General features: G+C 37.4%; 1 protein-coding gene across 2 annotated transcripts in view; it reads left to right on the top strand.

Annotated features, from left to right (window-relative positions):
- The window catches only part of GRB14 (growth factor receptor bound protein 14), a 117,680-nt gene extending 93,970 nt beyond the window's left edge, over positions 1-23,710 (top strand). Inside the window, exons 6-14 of one of the 2 annotated variants that reach the window (XM_043576915.1) lie at positions 759-896; positions 6,069-6,179; positions 6,371-6,466; positions 12,690-12,770; positions 17,451-17,567; positions 17,659-17,731; positions 17,892-17,979; positions 20,171-20,264; positions 21,629-23,710. In XM_043576915.1, coding sequence (XP_043432850.1) covers positions 759-896; positions 6,069-6,179; positions 6,371-6,466; positions 12,690-12,770; positions 17,451-17,567; positions 17,659-17,731; positions 17,892-17,979; positions 20,171-20,264; positions 21,629-21,775 — 945 coding nt within the window. In that variant the 3' untranslated portion in view covers positions 21,776-23,710. The remainder of the gene's footprint in view (positions 1-758; positions 897-6,068; positions 6,180-6,370; positions 6,467-12,689; positions 12,771-17,450; positions 17,568-17,658; positions 17,732-17,891; positions 17,980-20,170; positions 20,265-21,628) is intronic. The other variant, XM_043576916.1, reaches the window with a different exon arrangement.
- Positions 23,711-24,847: the final 1,137 nt, after the last annotated feature.

Raw genomic sequence — 24,847 nt, 5'->3', positions numbered from 1 at the left:
TAGTCACATTTCTTATGTGACAGCTAGCTTCCAAGAGTTAACTAGTGAAGGACTAGTTAAGGACCAGAACTGGAACTAGCTGACTATCACTTCTGCTGTATTCCATTGGTCAAAGCAGTCAGAAGCTGTGCCCAGATTCAAGGAGGTAGAGAAACAGACTCCAGCTCTTCATGTGTCAGTGGCAAGATCACTTTGCAGAAGAGCATGTGGGCTGCGAGATGGTGCCTGCAGCTCTCTTTGGAAAACACCTGCCGTAGCCATCCACAATCGAGAACCTTGGTGGACAAAGAAAAGACTGTTCGCTTTACCTCATCAGGGAGGTGAACTCAGCCCAACTTTCTTAACAACTGAATAACTGAAGTCAAGATTGTAGTCTTTATTTTGACTATGATGAAGTTGATATGTTCTCAGGGAGGAGCATAGAAAAGCACAGAAACGTATCAGGACTTAACTCTTAGGCAAAATCTAGCTTTTCAAGATGGACATTTAAATAACTTACCAGTTTGGTGTTTGGCTAAGTACTGACCACTTAGAATGTATATTTTGTGCACATATTTTTATTTGGAACTTGCCTTGGGTTGTCAAAAGACTGATTTATTTTCCGTTGTATTTATATTGCCATTTCTATAATGGCTTGTATAAGTGGCATTGACCCTGTTAGATTTTACATGGTTATATTTGAAATCTTAACAAGATTACTATAAGGCTACACTATCATTGATTCAAAAATACTATGAGAATGTCTAACTTTCTTCCAGATGTTTCTGAGTTCAAGCACATATCCTGAAATCCATGGCTTCTTACATGCAAAAGAACAGGGAAAGAAGTCCTGGAAAAAGATTTACTTCCTTCTAAGAAGATCTGGTTTATATTTTTCTACAAAAGGGACATCAAAGGTAATTGAAATGTCAATGATATGTTATGAATTGTAAGTTAAAGTGGGTTTTACTTTTTTTACTGCTTATATCAAGAGTTGGTAATTATAGATTCCAAATATTTGCTACAATTTATCTATCCTTTAAAAATGTTTATTTATTTATTTACTTACTTACTGAGAGAGACTCCCAACATGAGCAGGGGAGGGGGCAGGGAGAGACTGGGAGGGAATCCCGAGCAGGCTCCGTGCTGTCAGCGTGGAGCCTGACGCAGGTCTTGATCTCACGAACTGTGAGATGATTACTGGAGCTGAGATCAAGAGTCGGAGACTTCACGGACCCAGCCACCCTGGTACCCCTGCCATAATCCACTTAAGAACTGACTATTCAGCTTTGTTTCACACTAGTTTCAACATAGGCCCCGTGACGGAAATCTAGATGCTCTTATTTCAGTACCACATACTGTGCTCATTTCTTCTCTACTCCACATTCACCCCCTTTCTCCTTATCCTCGGTTGCAGATTTTGAGGTCCAATGTAGCGCACATCTTTTCTTTTCACCACAGGTTATGCTGCTGACCTTGCCCACTTCTGAACTTCTGTTGTTGATGCAGTTAGTAACACCCAGCTGAGTCTGTAATTGCTCTTTAATTCCTTTGTCTGTGTTGGTTTTGTCTCCTTAGCTAGATTGTCGATTCCTAAAGGAAGGTACATTACCATCAGGGTGGATATATGTATTCCTTTGTGTGCTTGTGTGTGTATACCTGTGCAGTCACATAGACCTACTTGTGTGCTCCTACACGCACCATCACTCATACATGTAATTTCACAGTGCTCAGCGCTGCATCGTCTGTATTTCTGTGTAGTCTAGTCAGTGTTGACTATGCCTTGTTTTATGAGTGCTGACATTTTATGCGATGCATTGATTATCTTTCATGTAAAACTACTTTTGAGAGTTTTCATGGGCGACTATTTTAATTCTGTTCTCATGCATCTGTTGTTGTCAAACAACATTGTTGATTCTTTGTTGGTAATCTGTCATTTTTTTTCTGGCTGTTTTTCAAATATTGTGATAATCATTGGTGTTCAGTAACTTCCCCGACCATATTTCTAGGTGCATTCGCATGTATTCTGATGTATCTTACTTGATTCTCACCATATGCATTCAGTCTGCAAATTTCTATTTTCCTTTTATCCTGGAAATGTTCATTTATTATTTATTTCTCACTCTCATTATGTGATTCTTTAAATTTCTGTCTTGGCTACTTGTGGCTGCAGGCACACGTTTGCTTGTGGAGGCCTCACTCTCTCCTCACGTGACCTTCTCTTCTTTCTCCATGTCTTATAAGGACACTTGTGACTGCATTTAGGGCCCACCCAGATAATCTGAGATTGTCTCATCTTGAGATCCTTAACTTAATTACATCTGTAAAGACCCTTTTTCTAAATCAGGTTATATTCACAGTTTTTTGGGATGGGGGCACAGGCATATCTTTTGTGGGGGAGGGGGATGACTATCATTCAACTCACTATAGGAAGCCAGTGAAAATTTTTGAGCAGGAGAGTGAGATAATCAAGTTGTAAGATTACTATGGCCATAGGGAGCTTAATCAGAGAGAGGGAGAGAGAGAGAAAGAATGAAGGGGAGGGAACAAAGGAAGCAGAGAGTGGAGGGGGACACAGGGAAAGAGAGATTATCTAGAGGCACACATAGATGCTAATTAGCTAGTCACTCAACAATGCAGAGTGGAGCTGATGGGATCTAACCTAGGCCTATGATGAGCTGGGGTGGGGGTAGGGGGGGTGTGGGTGGCGAAAGGGATGGATACAAGATTCAATGGCAAGTGGCTAGATCTTGTTGACCTTGTTGATGTCAACAACAAGGAGAGGGAGCATTTTAAATGTTCTTAAAAAAGGAAATAAAGAAACACTCAAGGATTTAATAAACAGGAATAGGAGGTTTGCTATCACATTATCTTAGAAGTAAGATCATGATCTGAGCTCTAGATATATTGTGTTGAGGGTGAAGCATTCAAATGGAAATGCCCAGAATACAGTTAATGGGGAGACCAGATATACCAGTGGTGGTCCTAACAGGAGATACGGAGCCACAAGGAGTAATACTTGATTCTTTCGTACTTTCGCGAGCTTTCCCTCAGATATGGTTTTCCTTTGTTGCTGTTTGCAAGAGTACATGCATATGAGTGTGTATTTTGTTGAAGTTTAAGTGATGGAATGGGGCTCAACTAACTTAGTAAGTTAGTAATACATTCTCTTACAGACGTATTTTATTTTTAAGTGTATGTCATTCGACTCCTAGCATCCTGTCATACATATGCATTAAACTAATTTTTCTTGAACATTTTAACTAATTTTCAAATTTTCCTATCATAAATAACGTCAGGATAAATAATGACCTGTTTCTGTAATTAAGGTTTTGGATTTTCTTTGGTCTAAATTTTAGTGGGGTTGCTTTTTTATCCTTTGTTTGTAAGTGTGAAGTTATATATGAAGATGTTTTTTAAACAAATACATGCTTGGTTATCTTTTTTTTTTTAACTTTATTCATTTAATTTGAGAGAGGCAGAAAGCATGAATGGGGGGCGGGGGCAGAGGGAGAGAGAGAATCCCAAGCAGGCTCCACACTGTTAGCACAGAGCCTGACACAGGGCTCGAAACCATGAACTGTGAGACCATGATCTGAGCCAGGGTCGAACACCGACTGAGCCACCTAGGCGCCCCTATTTTTTTATTGATTTATTTTTTTACTTTTAACATCAGAGAAAAGTGGCTTCTAAATCCAGTAATCATGTTGATCATACTTTTTCCAGTGAACCTTCACTGGAAGATATGATAATGTTTCTTTAATTTCTAAATTCTCACTTCTTCAACAGGTTTCTCATTAAAATCAACTGCCCATTATATTTTTACTTTAGCCTTCCCCTCCTTTCCCTGCCCAACCGTTATATAAAAGACAGCTCTGATTCCTTCTACTGGACCCATGCCTTTTTTCTTGTGATGGTCTTTCCCTTGGCCGGGCAAAATCACAAGCATCAAACATCTGTTCTCAGCCCATATTGTAGCTCTTTTCAACATAGTGTCTGACTTTGCTGTATATCAGTACATAATATTCTTCTCTCTGGCCTGTGTCTAATGAGCTCATGTTCCATACATGAAAATGATTTTAAATTTCCCCTCAAAAAAAGAAATTCAAGGTATTAAGTAACCTCGAGGATTATGACCTTAATATAAATTATGCAGGTTATCTAATGTCTAACGACATTTCTACCTGGCAAAGATACAATTTCCTATCCTTTTTCTGCGAGAAGGTCTTGATTTATTGTAATTTCTGAAGATCTGGGCTGCGTGGGAGTTAGTTCAGCACCGCTACAAGCCTTGGAGATGTGCCTGTGACTTTTATTTAGGGAAACCTCTAAGTATGCCCCTCTTCAACTCTCCCCTTGTATACACACGCACGTGTAGCCTTTGCTAACCAGGCCAGCCCAGGCTTGTGGTCTCAATTTGTAAACCTTGATATGTCTGCAGTAATGGAGCAAAAATCTGTCAAGAAATGAAACCCATCATGCCTCTGTAGCCTTCGAGGGTTTCTCAAGCTGCCCTTTTCTTACATCCAGATGACTCAGCTACGTTGACTTCTGCAGCGCCAGTGGGTGGGGGATGGTTTTATCTTTTCTTCGCAGAAATCGGACATTTTTACTAGCATTTGTTTCTATCAAAAAATCGTTTTAAAAGCCATGACAGTAAGAGTATCTCTCTCCTTCCTCTCCCCTTGTTCCAAGGGCGCGAGGCTGGGTCTCTTTCAACAGTTTTCTTTTCTGCCTTATTCTCCCATGGAGTTGGGAACTGTAGTCATTCATTAGATCAAAATGCCTAACAGTGACACACAGAGGAACAGTGGCATACACAGACACTCTCGCTCTACCAATCATCAGGGATGCAATAGCCTGCTGGTAAATGACTAGAAGTATTTTGGATTTGGATCTGAATGGGTTGCTCAAACTGCTGAATGTTCTGGGTTTTCTGTCTTCTCTGTTTTGCTTTGTTTTGAGCATTGCCTCTCAAATTTCAGTGCATGTGAATAACCTGAGGCCTTGTTAAAATGCAGATTGTGATTCAGTAGGTCTGTGGTGGGTGGGGCCACACATTTTACATTTTTAAGAAGCTCCCGGGTGGTGCTGATGCTGCTCGTCTGGGACCACACTACTAGTAGCAAGATTTTAAAGAACAAATGCATTTTGGTCAGCTTAGATTATGCATTCAACCCCAGAATTAAGCACTTCTTCAAGTTATTAACCTGTCACAGAATAATATGACCCAGTGATTTCCCATGACCAGCTTTAAATCTCATGGATTTCCCAGAGAAGAAATAGCTGTTCATGATTCCTTCCACTTTGCCTTGAACATCAGACACATTCCACTGCCAGGTAATTTCCCTGAACTCATCTGTACAGGCTTCCTTCTTTTCATAAAAGTAGTCAGGCCACCTATTTCATTGTTTACTGTGATGTGCTGGGCAGTACGCAAACAGGAGGAGTGATCGTTTCTAAACAAAGCAAGAATCATTGTCTCTTTCTCTTCCTTCTCTGACTGCCGTGGAAGCTCAAACCAAGCTTCTTGCCTTTGTTCAACTACCATTATTTGAAACCTGGACAACGAAAACATTTCCAAAAGCCATCCTTTGCTGCCTCTTTCCCTGAGATTCCTGAAATGGTAGTTAAAGAGAAAACTTTATTATTATTTTTTTTAATATATGAAATTTATTGTCAAATTGGTTTCCATACAACACCCAGTGCTCATCCCAAAAGATGCCCTCTTCAGTACCCATCACCTACTCTCCTCTCCCTCCCACCCCCATCAGCCCTCAGCTTGCTCTCAGTTTTTAAGAGTCTCTTATGCTTTGGCTCTAAAGAGAAAACTTTAAATAGGAAGGTAAATGTTTTGCTGTATACTGGAAGTTAAACTTACAAACAAGTGGCCACTTCTCAAATAATATTGTATCAAGCTTCTGGTTCTTTTATGGATATAGTCACTTAATTTTTCTTCCCTTTTGTTTCTGTGACATTATTTGGAATATTTTTTGCCAAGGTATAAATTATGCAACATGATAGAAACACAAAGAGAGTGTGCCAGAATATGTGTTCACTTCAACACTCACATATATATTTTTTTAAAGGAGCCACGGCATTTGCAGTTTTTCAGCGAATTTGGCAATAGTGATATTTATGTGTCACTGGCCGGCAAAAAAAAACACGGAGCACCGACTAACTATGGATTCTGCTTTAAGGTACAGGCTTAATATTTTGATAGATGAATAAAGCAAGCCTCAGCCTTTTAGGTAAGCTTGAGTTTCTTTTAATTTGTTTTAAAAAGAGACAGCTTTCTCTTATATATAGGAGAATTTTAGTGGCTTTTATTTCAACAGGTGTTACCTTCAAGATATGCATTAACGATAAACAATGTGCTGTGGCCTTCTAGCCTAACAAAGCGGGAGGGCCCCGAGACCTGAAAATGCTCTGTGCAGAAGAAGAGCAGAGTAGGACGTGCTGGGTGACCGCGATTAGATTGCTTAAGGTAATCTCGTCGCAGGCGTGAATTCCTATTAAATGCTGGGAGTGCCATGAAAGTGTGAAAACATCTGTATTTCAAAATGTGAAGACTCACTATGAGTCCATGTACCCAAATGTGTGTATTTTATTTTTTTTATCTAAAAGATAAACATTTGCAGAGTAGAGTGGAATCGCCTAATGCATTTATCTTTTGTGTGAAGTATTCCATTTTTACAAATGCTCTGAATTTTATTTTTTAAAGAGTATTACATAGATAGCTAGTGTAACCGATTAAAACTTCTATACGTGACTCAGTATGCATTTTCAACGTATTGCCAACAATCCAACGTGACATATATTTTAAAATGTGCCCACTGAAGTATGTTTAGTGTGATGGTTTTACATTTAATTTAAGTGTTGTATAAATTGTTTTATAGTTTACTTCAAATTATTATGCAAATTTTACTGTAGGTATACTATGAAAACATCCACTTTGTGCTAAGTAGAAATTGTAACCTAAATAAGCATAGTTTGTTAGTGACCATTTTGAAAGGAGTAAGAATGTTCTAAAGGTTATGTGGGGAAGAGAGACATAGAGTGATTTCTTCTAGAATGTATAGAAAACATATTTAATTTCAAAACTTGTATGGTAGTAAATTTAACACAACTTCATAATTATAAAAATTATCAACCATTTCCTTTTGAAGAAGGGCAAAATAATCAGAATCAGAATTATTAGCTGTCTTACAAGTTTTGGAAAACAGTTTTATCTTTTATTCTTTTTTTTATTTGCTCTTTTATTTTATTTTTTATTCTTTTTTAAATTTTATCTTTTATCTTTTTAAATAAAATTGTATATGTTTTTTATTCTTTTATGTAATTGAGGTGAAATTCACATAACATAAAAGTAACTGAATTAACTATTTTAATTAACTATGCTAACATTATGAACATATTACTGTGTACACATTAACAACATGAACAATACAATGGCATCTCGTTCATTCAGAATGTTGTGCAACCACCACCTCTGTCTAGCTCCAAAAATTTTTTATCACCTCAAAAGGAAACTCCATAACCGTAAAGCAGTGACTCCCAGCCCCTGGCAACCATCCATGCCTGTGTCTGTCTCTATAGGATTTACCTATTTGGACATTTCATATAAATGGAATCATATAATATCTGATCTTTTGTGTCTGACTTCTTTTATTTAGCATATTGTTTTGTAGTTCATCCACCTTATAGCATGTCCATAATTGATTCCCTTCTTATGGCTGAATAATATTCCAGTGTGTGTGTGTGTGTGTGTGTGTGTGTGTGTGTGTTTACAGATGTATAGATATATGTTAAGACAGTTTATTCATTTATCCATTAATGGATACTTGGGTGTTATATCTTTTGATTATCGTGTATAGTACTCTTATGAACATGTGTATTTATGTATTTGTTTGGATACCTGTTTTCAGTTTTGAGGGTATATACCGGGAAGTGGAATTGCTGGTTATATGGTAATTCTGTTTAACCTTTTGAAGAATTGCCAAAATGTTTTCCAAAGTGACTAACGTTTACCACCTGCGCTATATGAAAATTCCAATTTCTTCATATCCTCACTAACACTTGTTATTTTCCTTTAAAAAAAATAATTATCCTAGTGGATGTGAAGTGGTATTGGAAGAAACATCATTTAAATGGCTTAAAGGAAGCTTTTGGATTAACTATGAAATTTGCTTCCTTTTGCTGTTATGGCAGATAGCTACCGTAGTTACTTTATTACAAGAGACTTTTCAATAGTCAACCGTTAAATGACTATCATGATTTTGGTTTCAACAAAGCTTAGAAGTCTTGATTCTTTGAAACCCTCATGGTAAGTAATTGCTTCTATGTTCTCATTGTCATAAAATGTAAAAAAGAAAAGAACTTTAAAGAGTGTTGCAAACCAGACAAAGAAGTAGTAATTAGTTAACTTGGGATATGCATTGGAATCATCTGAGAAGCACTGTCAAGTCCTATGGGCCCAGCCCCGTCCTTGGGGATCCCGATTTAGTGAGTGAATTCCAGATGTATGCCTGATTAAGAACCAGTAACCTCATCCAGTCTTCTCCTTTTATAGATGAAGAGGCTGGCATTCTTTGGAATCCTTTAACTCATCACAGTCACAGTAGAGAAAGTACCTTGAGGTCTCTGGTTTTCTCTTTCCTTCCCTTAGAACTCTGGAAATCAGGGTAGGCTGGTAGAGGAGATGCTTTCCAACCTTGTTAGTCAAGGCTTCCTCCCTTCTAATTTGATCTCAAGGTCAAATACCCAAGTCAGGAGCAGATAGTAAGCCCACTTCCTTTTTTTTTTTTTTTTTTACCCACTTCCTTAAAGCAGTCTTTCTAACATGCAACTGATTTTACTAGGATACACCTTTTTTTTTTTTGCATAAGTAGAATTCTGCCAGTAAAATTATGATATGCTTTCATATCACTTATGATTTGTATTTTCATTTAGTTATTTTATATTTATTTAGACTCATAGATGCAGATTTTCATCCTTTATCAATTTTGTGTACACACACACATCTATCTATCTACCTGAAATAAATTGTGTGAGCTATCTATAAAACTTCAAATTCTAAGTCTGGTTTTCCTGAATCATTTTTCTCAGAGCATGGACACCCATATTTCATACAAACTCTCTAGCTCTGTGCCATCAGGAGCTTCAGGGAGGAATAACTTCTCAGATAGGTGCTCTGCCATGGTCCCTGGGGTTGTCTTTCTAGCCAGTGGCATCCCCCTTGCAAGGTTTGATGCAAATGATTTTTTGATCTCACCAAACATTTCAGGCAATGGCAAGTCACTTGGTCCACAGTGAATATAAGATGCCATAGTTAAGTTAAGGCAAATTTATGAATGTTAAAATTTGAAAAGAAACGTGTGTCTAAGAATTGATAAAAATATTAAAAGCTTTTTTTGATCCTTCCATATACAGAATGCTTAGCTTCTGGAAGATTGTCTCCTTTTCACTTTTTCTTTTCATTTGATTTCTTTTTAAACCATCTTTCAAGGCACAAATGTCCACTTTAAAGATGCTCCATTGTATTAGTTTCTATGGGTGCTATAACAAATGACCACTTTAGTGGCTTAAAACAACACAAATTTATTATCCTACACCGCTGTCATTCAGGAAGCCTGAAATGGGTCTAATTGTCCTAAACACAAGGTATATGAGAGCCTACATTCTCTTCCAGAGACTGAGGGAGAATCCATTTCTCGTGCCCTTTCCAGACTTTAGAGGCCGCCAAGATTCCTTGGCTCATGGTCCCTTTCTCTACCATTAAAACCAGCAATATTGAGCCAAGACTTTTTCATGCTATGACTCAGTTCTCTTTTGTGCCTCCCCTTCCACTTATAAGGGCCCTTATGATTATATTGGATCCACCTGGATAATCCAAGATACTCACCTAATTTCAGCATCAGCTGATTGGCACCCTTAATTTTATCTGCAGCATTAATTCTTCTTTGCCAGGTAACCTGACCTAATCACAGTCTCCAGGAATTACAATGTGGACATCTATCGGGGCCATTATTCTGCCTACTATATATGTATCCTGAGTGTGTGTGTGTTCAATTGTGGTAAAGCTTTTCCAGATGAGGCAGAGAGGGAGGCAGGCATCACTGAGAACCTTTATCCTGGAGGCAATGATAAACCACCTAACAGTTTCAAATGGGAAAGTGATATGATCTGTTTTACAGATCTGTTAAACAGATCTGTTCTAACATATCCAGATACAGGAAGGCAGGGCTTGCCAGAACACATATTTGAAATGCTCTAATAGGGGAGTCAGTTGGTTTCCCCTGGCAGCTTGTCGTCAGTGGGTACCTGTTTTATCCCCCTGGCTGGTGCACCTGGACTCACTTGGTGTTAAAGGTGTCTTTTGATTTTTCTCCTTTGGTTGTCTGTTGTATTTCCAGATTATCATTGGACTTCGTTGGAAACGCAGGGAGACATGAGTCTGTGTGCTGATCGGACTGAAAGGGCCCCTGATTTTCCTTACATGCTACTTACTAGATACTGCCTCCTCCAAGAATTTGGCCTCCTAATTTTATTTTCCTTCCTTTTTTTTCATATACACATGTAAACTGTTAATGTGGTGTCAGAGGAAGATCCTCCTATTCTCTTTGGATAAGTTCCAGTTAAATATAGATTCATAGAAAATCTGAGAATTGCTCATGTACAGTGTCCTAGTTACATGTTATATTCTTCCCTTCCCTTCAACTAGAACTCTGTCAGCTTCTAACATATTTTGGTCCCTTATCTGCCCCTTTGTAGGACAGGGACATGTTAAGGTGACTCATGCCCTATCCCTCGGCCAGAGTTAAATGCCTACTAAAGACCAATAGCACAGAAGCAACTACCTAACACTACAGGTACCAGGGATAATACATCTTTGAAGGAAACAGTCTTATTAGTAGATAGCTGGCTTTTACCAAGCTTTTACCAAGCAGCATGTGTGTACCTTGTGAAAATATTGGTTAGAAGTTATTGTATATTCTCCAAAATGAACTTGACTAGGAATTAGGCTCCTCTGTCTTCTTTTTACAGTTATGGTAGGTTTAGAGTTGATTTAAAGTAAATTTCATTAGGTTCCATTAATGTCAATCAAACTGTAAATTAAAAAATAATTTTTGTAAGTTGGGAAATAATTGGATAAAGAAATAATCGTAGAGAATTTTAAATGAATGTGGGTTTGTATTCATGTTAAAAGCAAAATCTCGGAAACAGAGACTCTCCAAGCCGCCCTCTGATTTCTGCCTAATTACCAAATATATCCAGTTTGCTGGAATTGCTGTTACGGAAATAGTCTTTAGTAGAGAAACAGTTCTGTTGGAATGTTTAAATGGAATTCATCCTAAGGGTGAGATTGGATTCCATGGTGTCTCCTCAATCTTTTATATAGGACCTATTTTCAAGTTCATCGCAAATCTGTGAAATGGAGAGAATTGTCGAGGGTAGCCAGAGAAAAGAAAAGAAAAGGCCTCTCTGTGCCATTGTAGTTTTGCTTTGTTTTGTTTTGTTTTGTTTTAAAGAAAGTGGCGTAAATCTTAGGGGAGTACCTTCTAGTTTCAGATGGTGAACCCTCCAAGATGAGTTTGGTTCTAGCAGTTGGCATACTTTTTTTTTTTCTTAACTAGGCTTTACACTCAGTGCAGAGCCCAACATGGGCTTGAACTCAGAACCCCGAGGTCAAGAGTCAGCTGCTTGACTTACTGAGCCATCCAGGCACCCCATGGGAGTTAGCATTCTTTTTTTTTTAAGTTTATTTATTTTTGATAGAGAGCATGCAAGCGAGGGAGCGGCAGAGAGAGAGGGAGGCAGAGAATCCCAAGCAGGCTCCACACTGTCAGCTCAGAGCCCAGTGCGGGGCTTTCACCCATGAACCCTGAGATCATGACTCAGGCTAAAATCAAGAGTTGTGTGCTTAACCAACTGAGCCACCCAGGAGTCATGGCAGCTAGCGTTCTTAATGTTTCTTAAACTAGTATTCTACTTACAGCCCAGACCCACTTTCTAATCTAATCGTGTAGCCTGGCAGCCGAGTCTTACAGTGCTACCTCCTGAAGATAAAGATGCCGTGGTTCTGCCACTTACATTGTATTTTGTGACCATTTGTGTGAGATCAGCCTGATTCCCCACCATTTTGATTTCCCTGAATTTAGAGCCAGAAATGAAACAATGTGATAAGAGTTTTGTTACTAGAGGATGCTACAGTGTCAAGAATCTTTAACACAGAGCCAAGTTTATGGATTTGCCAGAGAGATGATATAATTTGTCAATCAGTCATTGAAGAGTTATGGTGAATTTTACCCTGTTTTGCTTACGATGCCTGTAAGGTTTTCAGAGTCCTTGTTTCATAAAGTGGCATCCTTCCCAAGTGAGCTTTCTTATCATTAGGTGATATACTCCTCCAATGCTTTTGGCACTAGGGTGCTAAGAATAATGAGTAAGAATGTCCGTTTCAGATTTTTATACTGCTGAACTAGACTTTAAGTGTGGGTTCAAGTAGAAAACACTTGTCTTTTTAATGTATCATTGTAGGGCACTAGAAGCTTACCTTTCAAAATTATGGTTGCTTTACTATTTGTTGTAAGGAAAGCTTATAATTTTTATTTTTTATATTGATGATTTATAATTAAAGTATTGAATTTTCATCAGTTGCCCATGTGGTAAAAGTGATGGGAATGCATTTTTATTTATTTGTTCTGCAGTATGGCATGCAGCTGTACCAGAATTACATGCATCCATATCAAGGTAGAAGTGGCTGCAGTTCTCAGAGTATATCACCCATGGTAAGGACCATATTTATTAATCTATATATTTTATATTTACATTCTGTTCACTTGCAATTATATTGCATTATAGATGTACATTGCACTACACTTGCACCGTAAGTCCTTTTGGTTAAGTAAAGTAAGGACACCATCTAACATAATGTTATATTGAATTATTTATTCTTGGATTTCACATGATTGCAGCCTATGCGATCAAATCCCAGCAGTCCAGTATCACAAAGTATTCAATTAAAATAGATAATGTTATATGTTAAAGAAAATTGAAAGAGTTATGTGAGTCATTCTGTGTCATTACAACATTGGAGGATTACATTTTGATATGATTCATAGAATATTTTCCTTGAGACTGTAGATGTTTCTTTAATTATTGATTTTCATTGTGGGTTTATTTATTTATTTTAATATTAATTCTGGAATTGTCACAGCCTAGTATAAAGCTGCCAGTAGTTTGGAATTTTAAATGCTAAAGTACACACAGGTGAGCTCTTTTGCCATTCTGGCTTTCTAACAACAAAATTTTTAAGGTCTACGTCCTTGAAAAGCAAACTGCTCTTCAGGAAACCCAAAAACTGCTAACCAAAATGTAGGTCTTGCATTACATAAAGTCTAACACTACTTCTCAGATTTATGCTAAATGCAACTTGAATATTTACTTGCAGATACACACAGACACATCTTTTCCCTTCTTTAGAACCCAATTTTAATTTACTGTGCCTTAACACACGAAATTTATTTCTGAACTTAAAAGTTTACGTTCTACTATTTTTGCTCTTGCTCCTTAATATTGAGTATATTAGGAATTCGGGTGTATGTGCCTGTGTTACAAATCAGCTAACATACTGCATTTCCACATAGGTTAAAAATCTGCTCCTCATAACTGTGACCAAGGAAGGCACATTTCCACACATGTAATGTAGCAGATGAAATGCTCAATTCTAGGAATGAGGCATGAAATAATGTTGATTACTAAGTCTGATAGACTAATATGGAAAAAAACTCCTATCTGTGGTTACGTTGCTTTTCGTTATGGAAGAGTAACTTTTCATCTTTGTATCAGATCACTTTTAAGACCTAAAATAAGAAACTAAAGACTGTAATGAATTTTTATAACAGCAGTTGCTTTAGGTGAGTATTTTTATAGTTTGTCAGCTTAGCTTCATCTTTCAATCCACATATATAGAAAGAATAATGGATTTTATGATCTTACTCCTTTTCTAAGTCCTTCTAAATTTCTTTTAGTATCTAAAGTTTTTAGGATGAGCACATTAATAGCAGCCATGCATTTGGAGGCAGTTGCTTAGTGTCTGTTAATCATAGGGAAAAATTATCATAAACAAAGCATTTTCCAGTCTCATCGTGGTCATTAGCATCATAAGCATGGTATTACTCTTGCCTCTGTCCATTGAAAGTGGGCCTGTTGCTGATCCATATTTACATGACAGCTTGGTTAGTATAACTTTGCTTCTTCAACACAGTGTGTAGGAAAAGACACTTCTTGAGTGAATCTGGCTGGAGACAGGGATTTTGTAGGAGGCCTGTGTAGCGAGGACCTATCTGTCCTGTATGGCAGTTATCAAGATCAGAGAGAATAGCCCTTGAGAATTATACCTCCGTTCTTCTTAACTTACATAAAGGAAACTGAGATGTTTGGGGAGGTATTTGTGTTTACTTTGATGTCTATACAGAATCCCACCTTTCTAGGTTATCATGGAAGAATCAGTGACCTCTATAATGACTGTCAGTGCCCCTCACCTGCCTCTGTTGGTTTTCATCCAGGCACTATCTTCAGTGAGCAACACAGAAAACCGAGTATACTTGAATTATATTGTTAAAGGAACACTATTCTTAACTTCTCCAGGGATACGTTTTGAGAAGGGAAGTAAGAAAAAAATTTCTCCTACCGTAATGAACATCATAGCTGTATATAGCACATAATAGCCACCCCTATCAACCTTTGAAATGAGCATCATCAGCAGATATTTCAGGCAGCCAAATATATTTGGTTCTTTTCAGCACAAAGATTCATTTAAAGGAGGATCTGTTAGTATGGCCCTGATTGGAGAGATGAGGTGGGGAAAACTGGTCTACTCAAGTCCTTATTAGTCCTTACTCTTGACCCTGAGCTAGACATTGAAAAGTGAGTTTCTTCCCTCTATCTTCCACCCTGTGGTACATAAATGACCCTGGAAAGAGCCTATCTGTCACTGCATTTACATTGAGCTGCCTTTGTGACCTTGTTTGAGTCATTCGTGTCCTGCAGTATAAAATAAGGGGGGCAATTGCATAATTTCAGGAATTGGTTGCATCTCTGATGCCCTATGAGTCTGTATGAAGCAGAGGAGAGAATGGTATCAGGGAATTCTGTGCTCTCTTGCTAAGGACTCTGCTGCAGGTTTATCGACATCTTCCAAATGGGGTGACAGAGAGTGTGGCGACTAGTTGCCACCTACGTAAACTCCCTGAAAAACATTTTCTGTCTCAGGCTGACTAGGAGTGACTGGATCCGATCTCAAAGTGTGGCCTGCATAATCCAGGGTGTACCCAGGCCTCTTCTTTCTTGCAAAAAGAGGTATGTCATTAAAATCATGGACCCTTTTTCAGGGCCTTCCCTGTTTATTCCACCAGAAGAAAGAGCTAGGAAAAAGGGACAAATATTTGAGAAATACACTGATTCTGAATGTTATCAACATTGCTTTCTTATGTGAAAGAAATTGAGCTGAAAATGACCTTTTGAGTTCAAGTCAGAATCTGCTTCACTTCTATTTCTTTGTCCACCAAAGGTAAACTATTAATTTTTCATCCACCACCTGCTATTCAGTAGAACACATTTGCTATATTCCTGTGTTTTCCCTAGTGTAGTCATTGTAGCAAATGAAAATATTTATTTGTATTGTAGACTCCCTACTAATGTCAAGTAATTATGGAACATGGGATCTTGTTTTACATTTCATCCTATTGTATTGTAGGAAAAAAAAACACAAGAACAGGAACAACTGGTTATGTTTATTTTTCTTTCCTAACAGTATTTTTATGTTATCAGGACCTTGTGATTACACAGCCCATCTTGGCACATGAAGTAGAGATATTGTAAGGATAAAGCTATCATTATGATTGAGATTAGTTACTCTGTGGTTTGGGCAGGTGGAGGCTTTTCATTAATGTCAGCAAAGCAGAAGTGTATCCGACTGGTCTACAGCCCGGCACAGAAGATCACGGGGTGAGAAGGGCAAAGTAAGGTGTGACAGCAGATAGAGATTACAGAGACGGCATCTGTCTGGAAAGAGCAGCTGTCAGTTACAAAGGCTTCTGGAACAAATGAAAGATTGCATGCCGGATCTCTAGAAATAAAGATGAACCGTAATAAGATTGTGGACCACTACAGCAGGGTTGGAAGAGGAAATAGCAAATGCTAATGAAGTGAGATGTATGATGCGGTGATAAGTGAGCCCCCCATTGTTTTGTGTGGACCAGGTTTTCTTGCAAGCATACATTTGACTACCGTCTTTTAGATGAAGCTAGGAAGGGCCGGATCCATGTGCGGAGTTAGAAAAAGGCCTTACGCCACGAGTCTCCAGAGGCACACCGGCTCTTCCTTTACTATTAGAACTCCATTTTTTGTCTCGCTCCTCTGTTAACGAGGGGGAGTCAGTGTTAAACATTGTCCATGCTGTTCTTGAATGTTTTTTCCCCTTTGGGAGAGTTTGAATTCTTAGCAAACTGACGGAGACTCTTGATCATTGTCTCGTGTTAGGACGACCGACTTGGGATGGCACACTTGTTTAAAAGCTGGTTGCAGAGTAGAGCCCTCACCAAACAAAGAGTAAAACTAAAGTCCAGGTTTGGGATAGTTCATTTTCACCTTCAGAGAATATGAAAACAAAAAGCAATGGCCAGAGGAAGACTTCATTGTTCATTTAAATTATGTTTGTTTGGAGATGTCTTCCTTGTACGTCAGTTCTTCTTTAGTCAGACTGATTTTTGCAGGTCTCATTTTTCCGTGTTCATCCTCACGAGATGGAAAATGTTCATATATTAAATCATAAAAATTTTAATATGGAATTACCGGAGTCATTGTTCCACTAAATTTTATTTTCTAAGTAAGATGAACCTTGATGTGATACACTTTTAAGATATGTATTGTATTTTGTTCCATTATAAAATGAGTACTATTTCTTTCTCAGATACCTTTGTCCACTGTGAATCTTATAAAACAGCTGCTTCATCAGCAGATAGGGTTGACATTTAAATGCTAATGACGAATCTCCAATCATTAACAGAGATTAGTTCTGAAGTGGTGGGTCTTTTAGCCACAGGAAGAGTTACTCCTTTCTAAATTGGTGTTCTCAAGAGAATATCCAGAAACAGGGTTTTACCAGAGAATTTGCCAGAGAATGGGAAGAGAGAAGGTTCTTTTAAGAGAAAGACATGCTAACTTTGAAAGCTTTTAATCTCTTTACTCAACATTTAATTCAGTGATCTTAACAAATAACTATGTAATTTATTTAACCAAAATACTTCACAGCACCATTTTATATTAAATATGTACTTTAAACTTTTTAATTTCTTGCCAGCCACCTTTGGATTCACATTCCAGAGTGGAAACATATTGCCAGCAAAGCACTGAAAGATAACTTTCAAAGATAATTTAATGTTAAAAAAAAATGTGTTTTTTCCCAGAGAAGTATATCAGAGAATTCTCTAGTAGCAATGGACTTCTCAGGCCAGAAAAGCAGAGTTATAGAAAATCCCACGGAAGCCCTTTCAGTCGCTGTTGAAGAAGGACTCGCTTGGAGGGTACAAATAACTTCACATTCTTCAAAAGTATTTATGATTCGAGTTTGTCTTACCCGAAAAGTTGAGATCTGTTTTCCCTTTCCTTGTGCAGAAAAAAGGATGCTTACGCCTGGCCACTCATGGTAGCCCTACTGCCTCTTCCCAGAGCTCTGCCACAAACATGGGTATGTCTGTGCCTGTTCACTGGGACTGAATGAATGGCTGGGTGGACGTGCACATGGGTGAGGGGACTGAGTGGCTGTGGTGGAAAGTGTATGTAATTAAATTGTGAGGATTTCAAACACAGCTCTGTATCCCCCCCCCCCCACCATTGTATTTCTTCAGCCATCCACCGGTCGCAGCCGTGGTTTCACCACAAAATTTCTAGAGATGAAGCACAGCGATTGATTATTCAGCAAGGACTTGTGGATGGGTAGGTTTGATTTAGAATGGTAGTGACTGTGATCCCTCTTATAGTCGGTAATTACTTAGTTAATACACATAGTTTTGACTTCAGCATATCATAAAACAGAAGTGATTCTGTCCTGTAGGGGTGGTTACCGTTGTATCTGAGCAGTTATCTATACAAAACCTATTATGTCATGCGTGCTTATATCTGTGCATCAACGAACAGATAAGTGAATAGGATGCTCTGCCAGTTAACTAATGATCGCTAATATTACCCATTTTGTGCCAACACCAGTATCTCAGTTAAAACTGAACTTGTTCTTAGGAGTCAACGTTTTGATTTGAACATGTAATAGGATTCCAAAGTATGATTTGTGTCATGAGATTATCTTACATGTTATATATGTTTTTAAGTTTGACGCAGAGTATATGAACTCTTTTGTGTATATTTTGACTGCTTGTTTTATTTTTTTTCTCTCCATGTACATTCCTATTTTCTCCAAGTTCTAACAGCTTAAAGTAGTGTAAACCTATGAGAAGAGGGTTTCTCTTAAGTGTTTCTCATGTCATTTTTGGGTGGGGTACCATGGAAGATACAGGAGAAGTGTAAATTGTATTATGAAATATTTACACTCTGAAGCATTTTCTTTTTCTCCGATCACTGAGTATTTCAAATACTTCCTGTAATGCTGGCAAAATTCTCTTTTCAAATGCAGTACAAATCAAGGGGGTTGTATTGAGGTTTGGACTAGAAATGAAACCAGCATCAATTTAAACAAGTGCTTGATGGGGCCTTTTATCTTCAAGGGTTGGCTTAAGATGATGACAAGATTTCAAGGTGATTTAATACTGACATTTGGATAAAAATGCATCTTCACATGGAAGATTATTAATAGCAAGTCAGCATTTCACTAGACTCTAAATAAGAGAAGATTTTAATATACTTCTCTATGTGGAGCACAGTCGTTTTAGATATAAATTTGAGCAATCAGCAGAATTACAATCCGATGAGACCAAGAAAAGAAATAATTCACAAAGAATCATTAAACTGTTTTGAAGGATTATAATTTCCCTACTTTCGGAGCCTAGTTCTTTATAAATTTTATGAAATAAATGCATAAAGAATGATACTATCTTTATTTTATTTTATTTTTTTAATTTTTAATGAAACATGGGGGGTGGGGTACATCCTTTGGAAAGATGTGATGATGCCAGGCAGTCCACTAGATGGTAGCGGTGATCCGCTCGGGAATGGAGAAAGAATTACAGCTTGATTTACCAGTGAAACTCCCTTTTGTCCCATCTCCCAGTGATGTAATGTCGGAATCTCACACAGTACAAATGGAATGGATAATCTCATCAGACATCTGTGATGGCTCAAATTTGGCTGCCTCTTTGCCCAGGCACAGGGAGATTAGTATTGGAGTCACCAGTGGGGATTGTTTGCACAATCTGTTTGCCAACAATTAACACAAAGCTGGTTTTGCACAGTATCACCAGTAAATAAGAATCCACGCCTAGCAGCATTTGCTCTTAGGCCATTAGGCCATGCCTTGTTTTTTCTAGCTCGACATTATAGAGGCTTTTCTGCTGCATTCTTGATGATTGAAGTATACGTTGTTTGGGTGTTTCTTTTACTCAAAACATTTTGCTCAACATTTAATAAATGATTTCAGGATTGATTTTCTAGAATATATGCATTTCTCACTTTCTGTTGTGTACGTAACAGTAGGAACCAGAATCAAAAGAAAAAGGGGGATCCGTGTTGGAGAGGGGTTCAAAATGATTTCCTTCTAAGTAATTTTCTCTTTTCAGGGACTAACATAACCCAGAAGTTAAAGTAATAAGATGCTAATGCCCCATTCTCTGCACAAAGGTGTTATGTGTGAATACCCAGTTCCTCCAATGGAAAAAGAACGTAGTACTAACTTTTGATGCCAACGTAGCATTATATTGCTTATTGAGAGCAAACAATCTGACAAATGCACTGTGTATTTATCCTACTAGAATTACATTAGCACTGATGACAGTTTTATAGTACAAGATTATGTTATACCAGATTGTTTACCATGTTGGATAATCCCATCATTGAATACACAGTAAAGGAAAACTCTGGCTACATTTATAAATATATTTTCTAGATTTGTTGCATGCTCTGTTTTTATGAAATACATGAGTAAAGTAGAAACATATTGAAATTCCTTCTCTCTCCTTAGAGTTTTCTTGGTACGGGATAGTCAGAGTAACCCCAAAACTTTCGTACTGTCAATGAGTCATGGACAAAAAATAAAGCATTTTCAAATTATACCAGTAAGTAATTTGTGATTTCACATTTGTATATTAGAGATGACCTTAATGCATAAGCTTTTGGAAACTTTGGTTTTCTTTGGATCTTTTATTAAATATAACCAGGGAGCTTGTGCTTTGACTAGACTTAAGTTTGGCAGAAATGGTTTTATGAGCCTGAATTAATATAAGAAATACAGGAATTGTAAAAATTAAATTTCCCTTTTTCCATGAAATATGATTTACCAATATTGCATGGACCCCATGCCACCTATTGTTAAAAGGCCACTAGAGATTCTTTCTGAATTGTACCAGTGGTTCTTTAAAAACCATTATTTTTAAACCCTTTCTGCTTTCTTATCTCAAACATGGCTTTTTTTGTTATTGTTGTTGTTTTGTTTTTGTAGTTTTGCTTTTAATCATTATGGATAGGTACACAGGTGCTGCAGAACTGGAGAACATTTAAACTATTCTGAGCACATTTAAAATTTTTCTGTAATTCTGCTTCTGAGTAGCACACTTCACTTTGGGATTTTTGTTGCTTCTGTTGATGCCGTGTGTGTGTGTGTGTGTGTGTGTGTATGTGTGTGTGCTCGCGTGCGTGTGTATATGCATGTGATCTATATGTTGGAAACAGGTAGTGTGGAGTAGAGATTCAGTCTACTTTCAGGAACGTTTTACCTAAGATTGCTAAGTTGCTAGTATTTCCTTTTGAATGGCCTCTTTCTGGAATTATCCAAATTCCATATGAAGTATCTTCCCAACTTCACTGTCCTTGGGTGAGTATGAATTGTTTAATGTCACAAGACCTCTTTAATTTAATGTTTAACGTCACTGCCAGAGGAGGAGGACGAGGAGGAGGAGGAGGAGGAGGAGGAGGAGGAGGAGGAAGAAGAAGAAGAGAAGAAGCAGCTGTCATTCCATTCACATAATGTTTGATTGCTTCAGAATCAATTTACTGGTAGAAATTATATGAATATTTGCTTCTAGATAATAGATGAAGCTGTTAGGTAGACAACACTCAGGTATGGAAATTAATTTCTGTCGATGAGAGCATTAAAATGTTGTGTTTACTTTTACACCGAATAGTGCAGACTTCTCACTGTTGATTCACAATAGTCGTACTATTCTAACTATAGAACGTTAGGAGAACTTGAGGTGTAGAAAGTAGAGCAGCCACGCTCTGGATCCTAGGATCAGATGACATTTCTTTTAAATACAAGTGAAGTTACAAACAGAAAGTCAGCGCATCATAACATTCTTTTCATTAACCTTTAGTTTCATCCACTTTTCCATTTTAGTATAAAAAGACACAGTGTGCAATAGAATATGATTGCCCTTGAGGGTATTTTGCCCATCTTACCAGTCTCCTGTTTTCCCTCCTGTAGGTGGAAGACGATGGTGAATTGTTCCACACTCTGGATGATGGCCACACGAGATTTACAGACCTAATCCAGCTGGTGGAGTTCTATCAACTCAATAAGGGCGTTCTTCCTTGCAAGTTGAAACATTATTGTGCTAGGATTGCTCTTTAGCCAAACCAGAAGTGACTTGTTAAACTGTTGAAGAAAAAGGACTCACGACACAAAAAAATAAAAATAAAAGAGAAAGAAAGAAAGAAAGAAAGAAAGAAAGAAAGAAAGAAAGAAAGAAAGAAAGAAAAGAAAAGGCAAGGAAAGACCATAAATAAGGGAGAAAACATTGCCATGGTGAAAAGAATCTATTTCACCTACAAGTTACAAAAAATAGCTGTGCATTGCAGATAAGCAAAGATTTGAATTGACATTACATTTATCATCTAAAATTCATTAGTTAAAATTAAACCTCAGAAAAAATGATTTGGTGTGTTCTTGTGTGATTTTACATAACTATAGTATTTTCGTCAAATATGCATATTTTAAACATCTTTCTGTCCTCATTTATTAGAGTAGCATTTGAATTCTTAAACACAAAGTATGAAAAACTGAGAGGGTTCAGAATGAATTATTTGCAGACTGAATTTCAATTACACTACTTTTTTTTGTAACTTCAGAAGAATGATAAAATCTTGAGCTATCAATTGAAAGAAACTACCCACAACTTGTTAATAAAACTAAAAAGTATTTTGAATTATATATTTTCTGAGTTTATTGTAACCTTAAAATCAAATCATATTTTCAAGTATCGGCTTAAAATTATTTTGAAGTATGTTGGTTTTTCAGGATGACTTTTATTAGGTTTTTAAATCATTAACTATCCTATAATACTTAACACTGGTATTGTACCTATTAGTGGCACATTATTGATTGTGTTTTATTTCATTCACTTAAATACTAACTGGAGCTATCTTTTTAAAGAAAATGATCAGGATATGGAAGGGATTTATATAATTAGCACATGCTTTTGTGGCCTGTCATCAAATCTGGTGAGATCAAAGATTCAAAATCTATAAAGATCCTAATAGGCAAATTCGTCCTATTCTCTGTCTACTCTCTTTTCAGTTGGCAACATCATTATGGAAACCAAAGACTTTGGAAACTTGAAACACTTACCTCCCTTATCGCCTCTCTGAGGCCATCTGGGAAGTTTTTGTTGGGATTCTGTGATTCTTTTCTTCCCACTTTTTGTGGATGGCTATTCATTGTTCACAAAAAGAAAAGAAAAGAAAAACACCAAGTTAAAATCATTCAAAATGTGCCATCTCCTCTGATCCTATAACAACACTGTAAGAAAGTTAGGATGATTGTTTTAAAACATTTCAAAATGCATACTTTGGTTTTAAATATAGGCTATATATTTTTGGCAACAAAGCATCTGAAGACATTTATGAAATGGTAATAAGCCAATTATTACTGAAAAAAATGCTGGAATATAGAAAATACTCAGTTTACTTTCAGCCCAGGCAAACCTAATTCTTAAAGCACTGAAACTTAGAACATGAATCTGATGTTATAAAATAGCCATCTGGTGGTGTCCACGGGGCTCAGAAGACACACAGGATCTCTACGTGGAAGAGTGAGAGGTCAACACCCTGGCCCTTTCAACCTTTCAGAAGAGTCCTGTGTATTTCTGACTTATTTCCAATTTATAAAAATAGTTTGTGTTTTGAATTGAAATGCATTTTCTCATTTTGCACCCAGTTAAAATTTACAGTATCAGAGAATGTCCTATTTTAAAGACTAGACTCTCAGAAATTGACCAATCTATGCTTGTCTTTGTTATTTGTGTCTCTGACTTCATTCATAATCTAAATTTATTGTGGAGCCCAGATGTTGTATGTAATTGCTTACTTTGATCTTAAAGCATGAGTCCAGAAAAATTACTGAGGAAAGGTAGACATTATCTTTCGTGATTCCTTCTGATAAATAGGGTTTTAAATGTGTATGTTTGTGTGTACATGTGTGTAAATCTAATACGAAATTAAATCCAAAAATATCAGACACATTCAGAGTTAGTACAGTATTAAAATGGATTTCCACGAGAAATGTGAATTATCTTTGGATTATGTTTCATTTGATTCAGCCAAGTTTTATTATCTTACACCATTTCGGATAAGGATTGGGACAAATCAGCTCTATTTTCTTCTTTTTTCTTTTCATATGTTGGAATGAGTGTGCTTCACTCTCCTAGAAAGAAACTCTGCAGACTGTGTTGTTTTTATTTTCTTTTATGGAAGAATTAAGTAATCATTGTGAAGCATTCAGGAAACCCAGTGAAACAAGATAAAAATTATTAGGAGTCTTTCCCAGAAAAGCTACTCGCTTCACGTGTACAATGGTGTAATCCCTGACTGATTGAGTATATTAGATGGAGATTTTTGTGTTAACTTTATTACGGTGGTCAACATCAGTTAATCAGTGTCCCTGTGGGGTCACTGGCTTTTGATCACCAGCAATGCCAACTCTACATGGTAGTTGTATTATGATAATGACATTAGACTATTCCCTGGATTATGGCTTCTCTGAAAAGGAAAGTTTGTCCTTGGTAATGGTTACAACTTGGTGGTTCAAGCTGGCTCCTCTATTTACAAAGCTGTCCTCTCTGTTGCCCAGCATTATTAAGATTTCCTATGCCTTGGATCTGTCTAGCAGCCTGATGAAACGTATGGACCCCCTTCCCAGAATGTCTTTTCATGCATAAATAAAACAGAATTTCAAAGCAAACTAATTATAGAAACATAGCTACAGTTTTATATGTACCCCAGTTGGAAACGGTGCTGTAGTATGGCCTACTGTGTCTTCTGGCTTTGTTGACTTCTGCTCATGGAAGGTCTCCAGTTTTCTGTCTCGTATTCTCTAGAGAACACAGTGGGTGATTCTCAGTCAGTGTTACCCACCCCCCCACCCCCCCACCCCCCCGCCGGGGAGGCATAGAATAATTTGCTTGAGATGCAGGGTTGTTGTAACATTTATTGAACATTCAGCCAAACTGTCATACCTGCCTCTGCCTCTTGTGGGATGGATCAACTCCTGCCTGACCTGCTCCCAGATTTTTGCTGTCTGTGATATTAGGCATGCTTGGAACTCAGACACTGTTTGTGTAGTCTTTAATCACATATACCACAGGCCACAAATTGTAGATGTGAGCCAGAGAAAAGCAAGACTCTTGGCTAAGCACATAACTATACT

The sequence above is a fragment of the Prionailurus bengalensis genome, chromosome C1, assembly GCF_016509475.1.
Source record: "Prionailurus bengalensis isolate Pbe53 chromosome C1, Fcat_Pben_1.1_paternal_pri, whole genome shotgun sequence".
NCBI lineage: Eukaryota > Metazoa > Chordata > Mammalia > Carnivora > Felidae > Prionailurus > Prionailurus bengalensis.
This window is presented reverse-complemented; position numbering and strand designations above follow the sequence as displayed.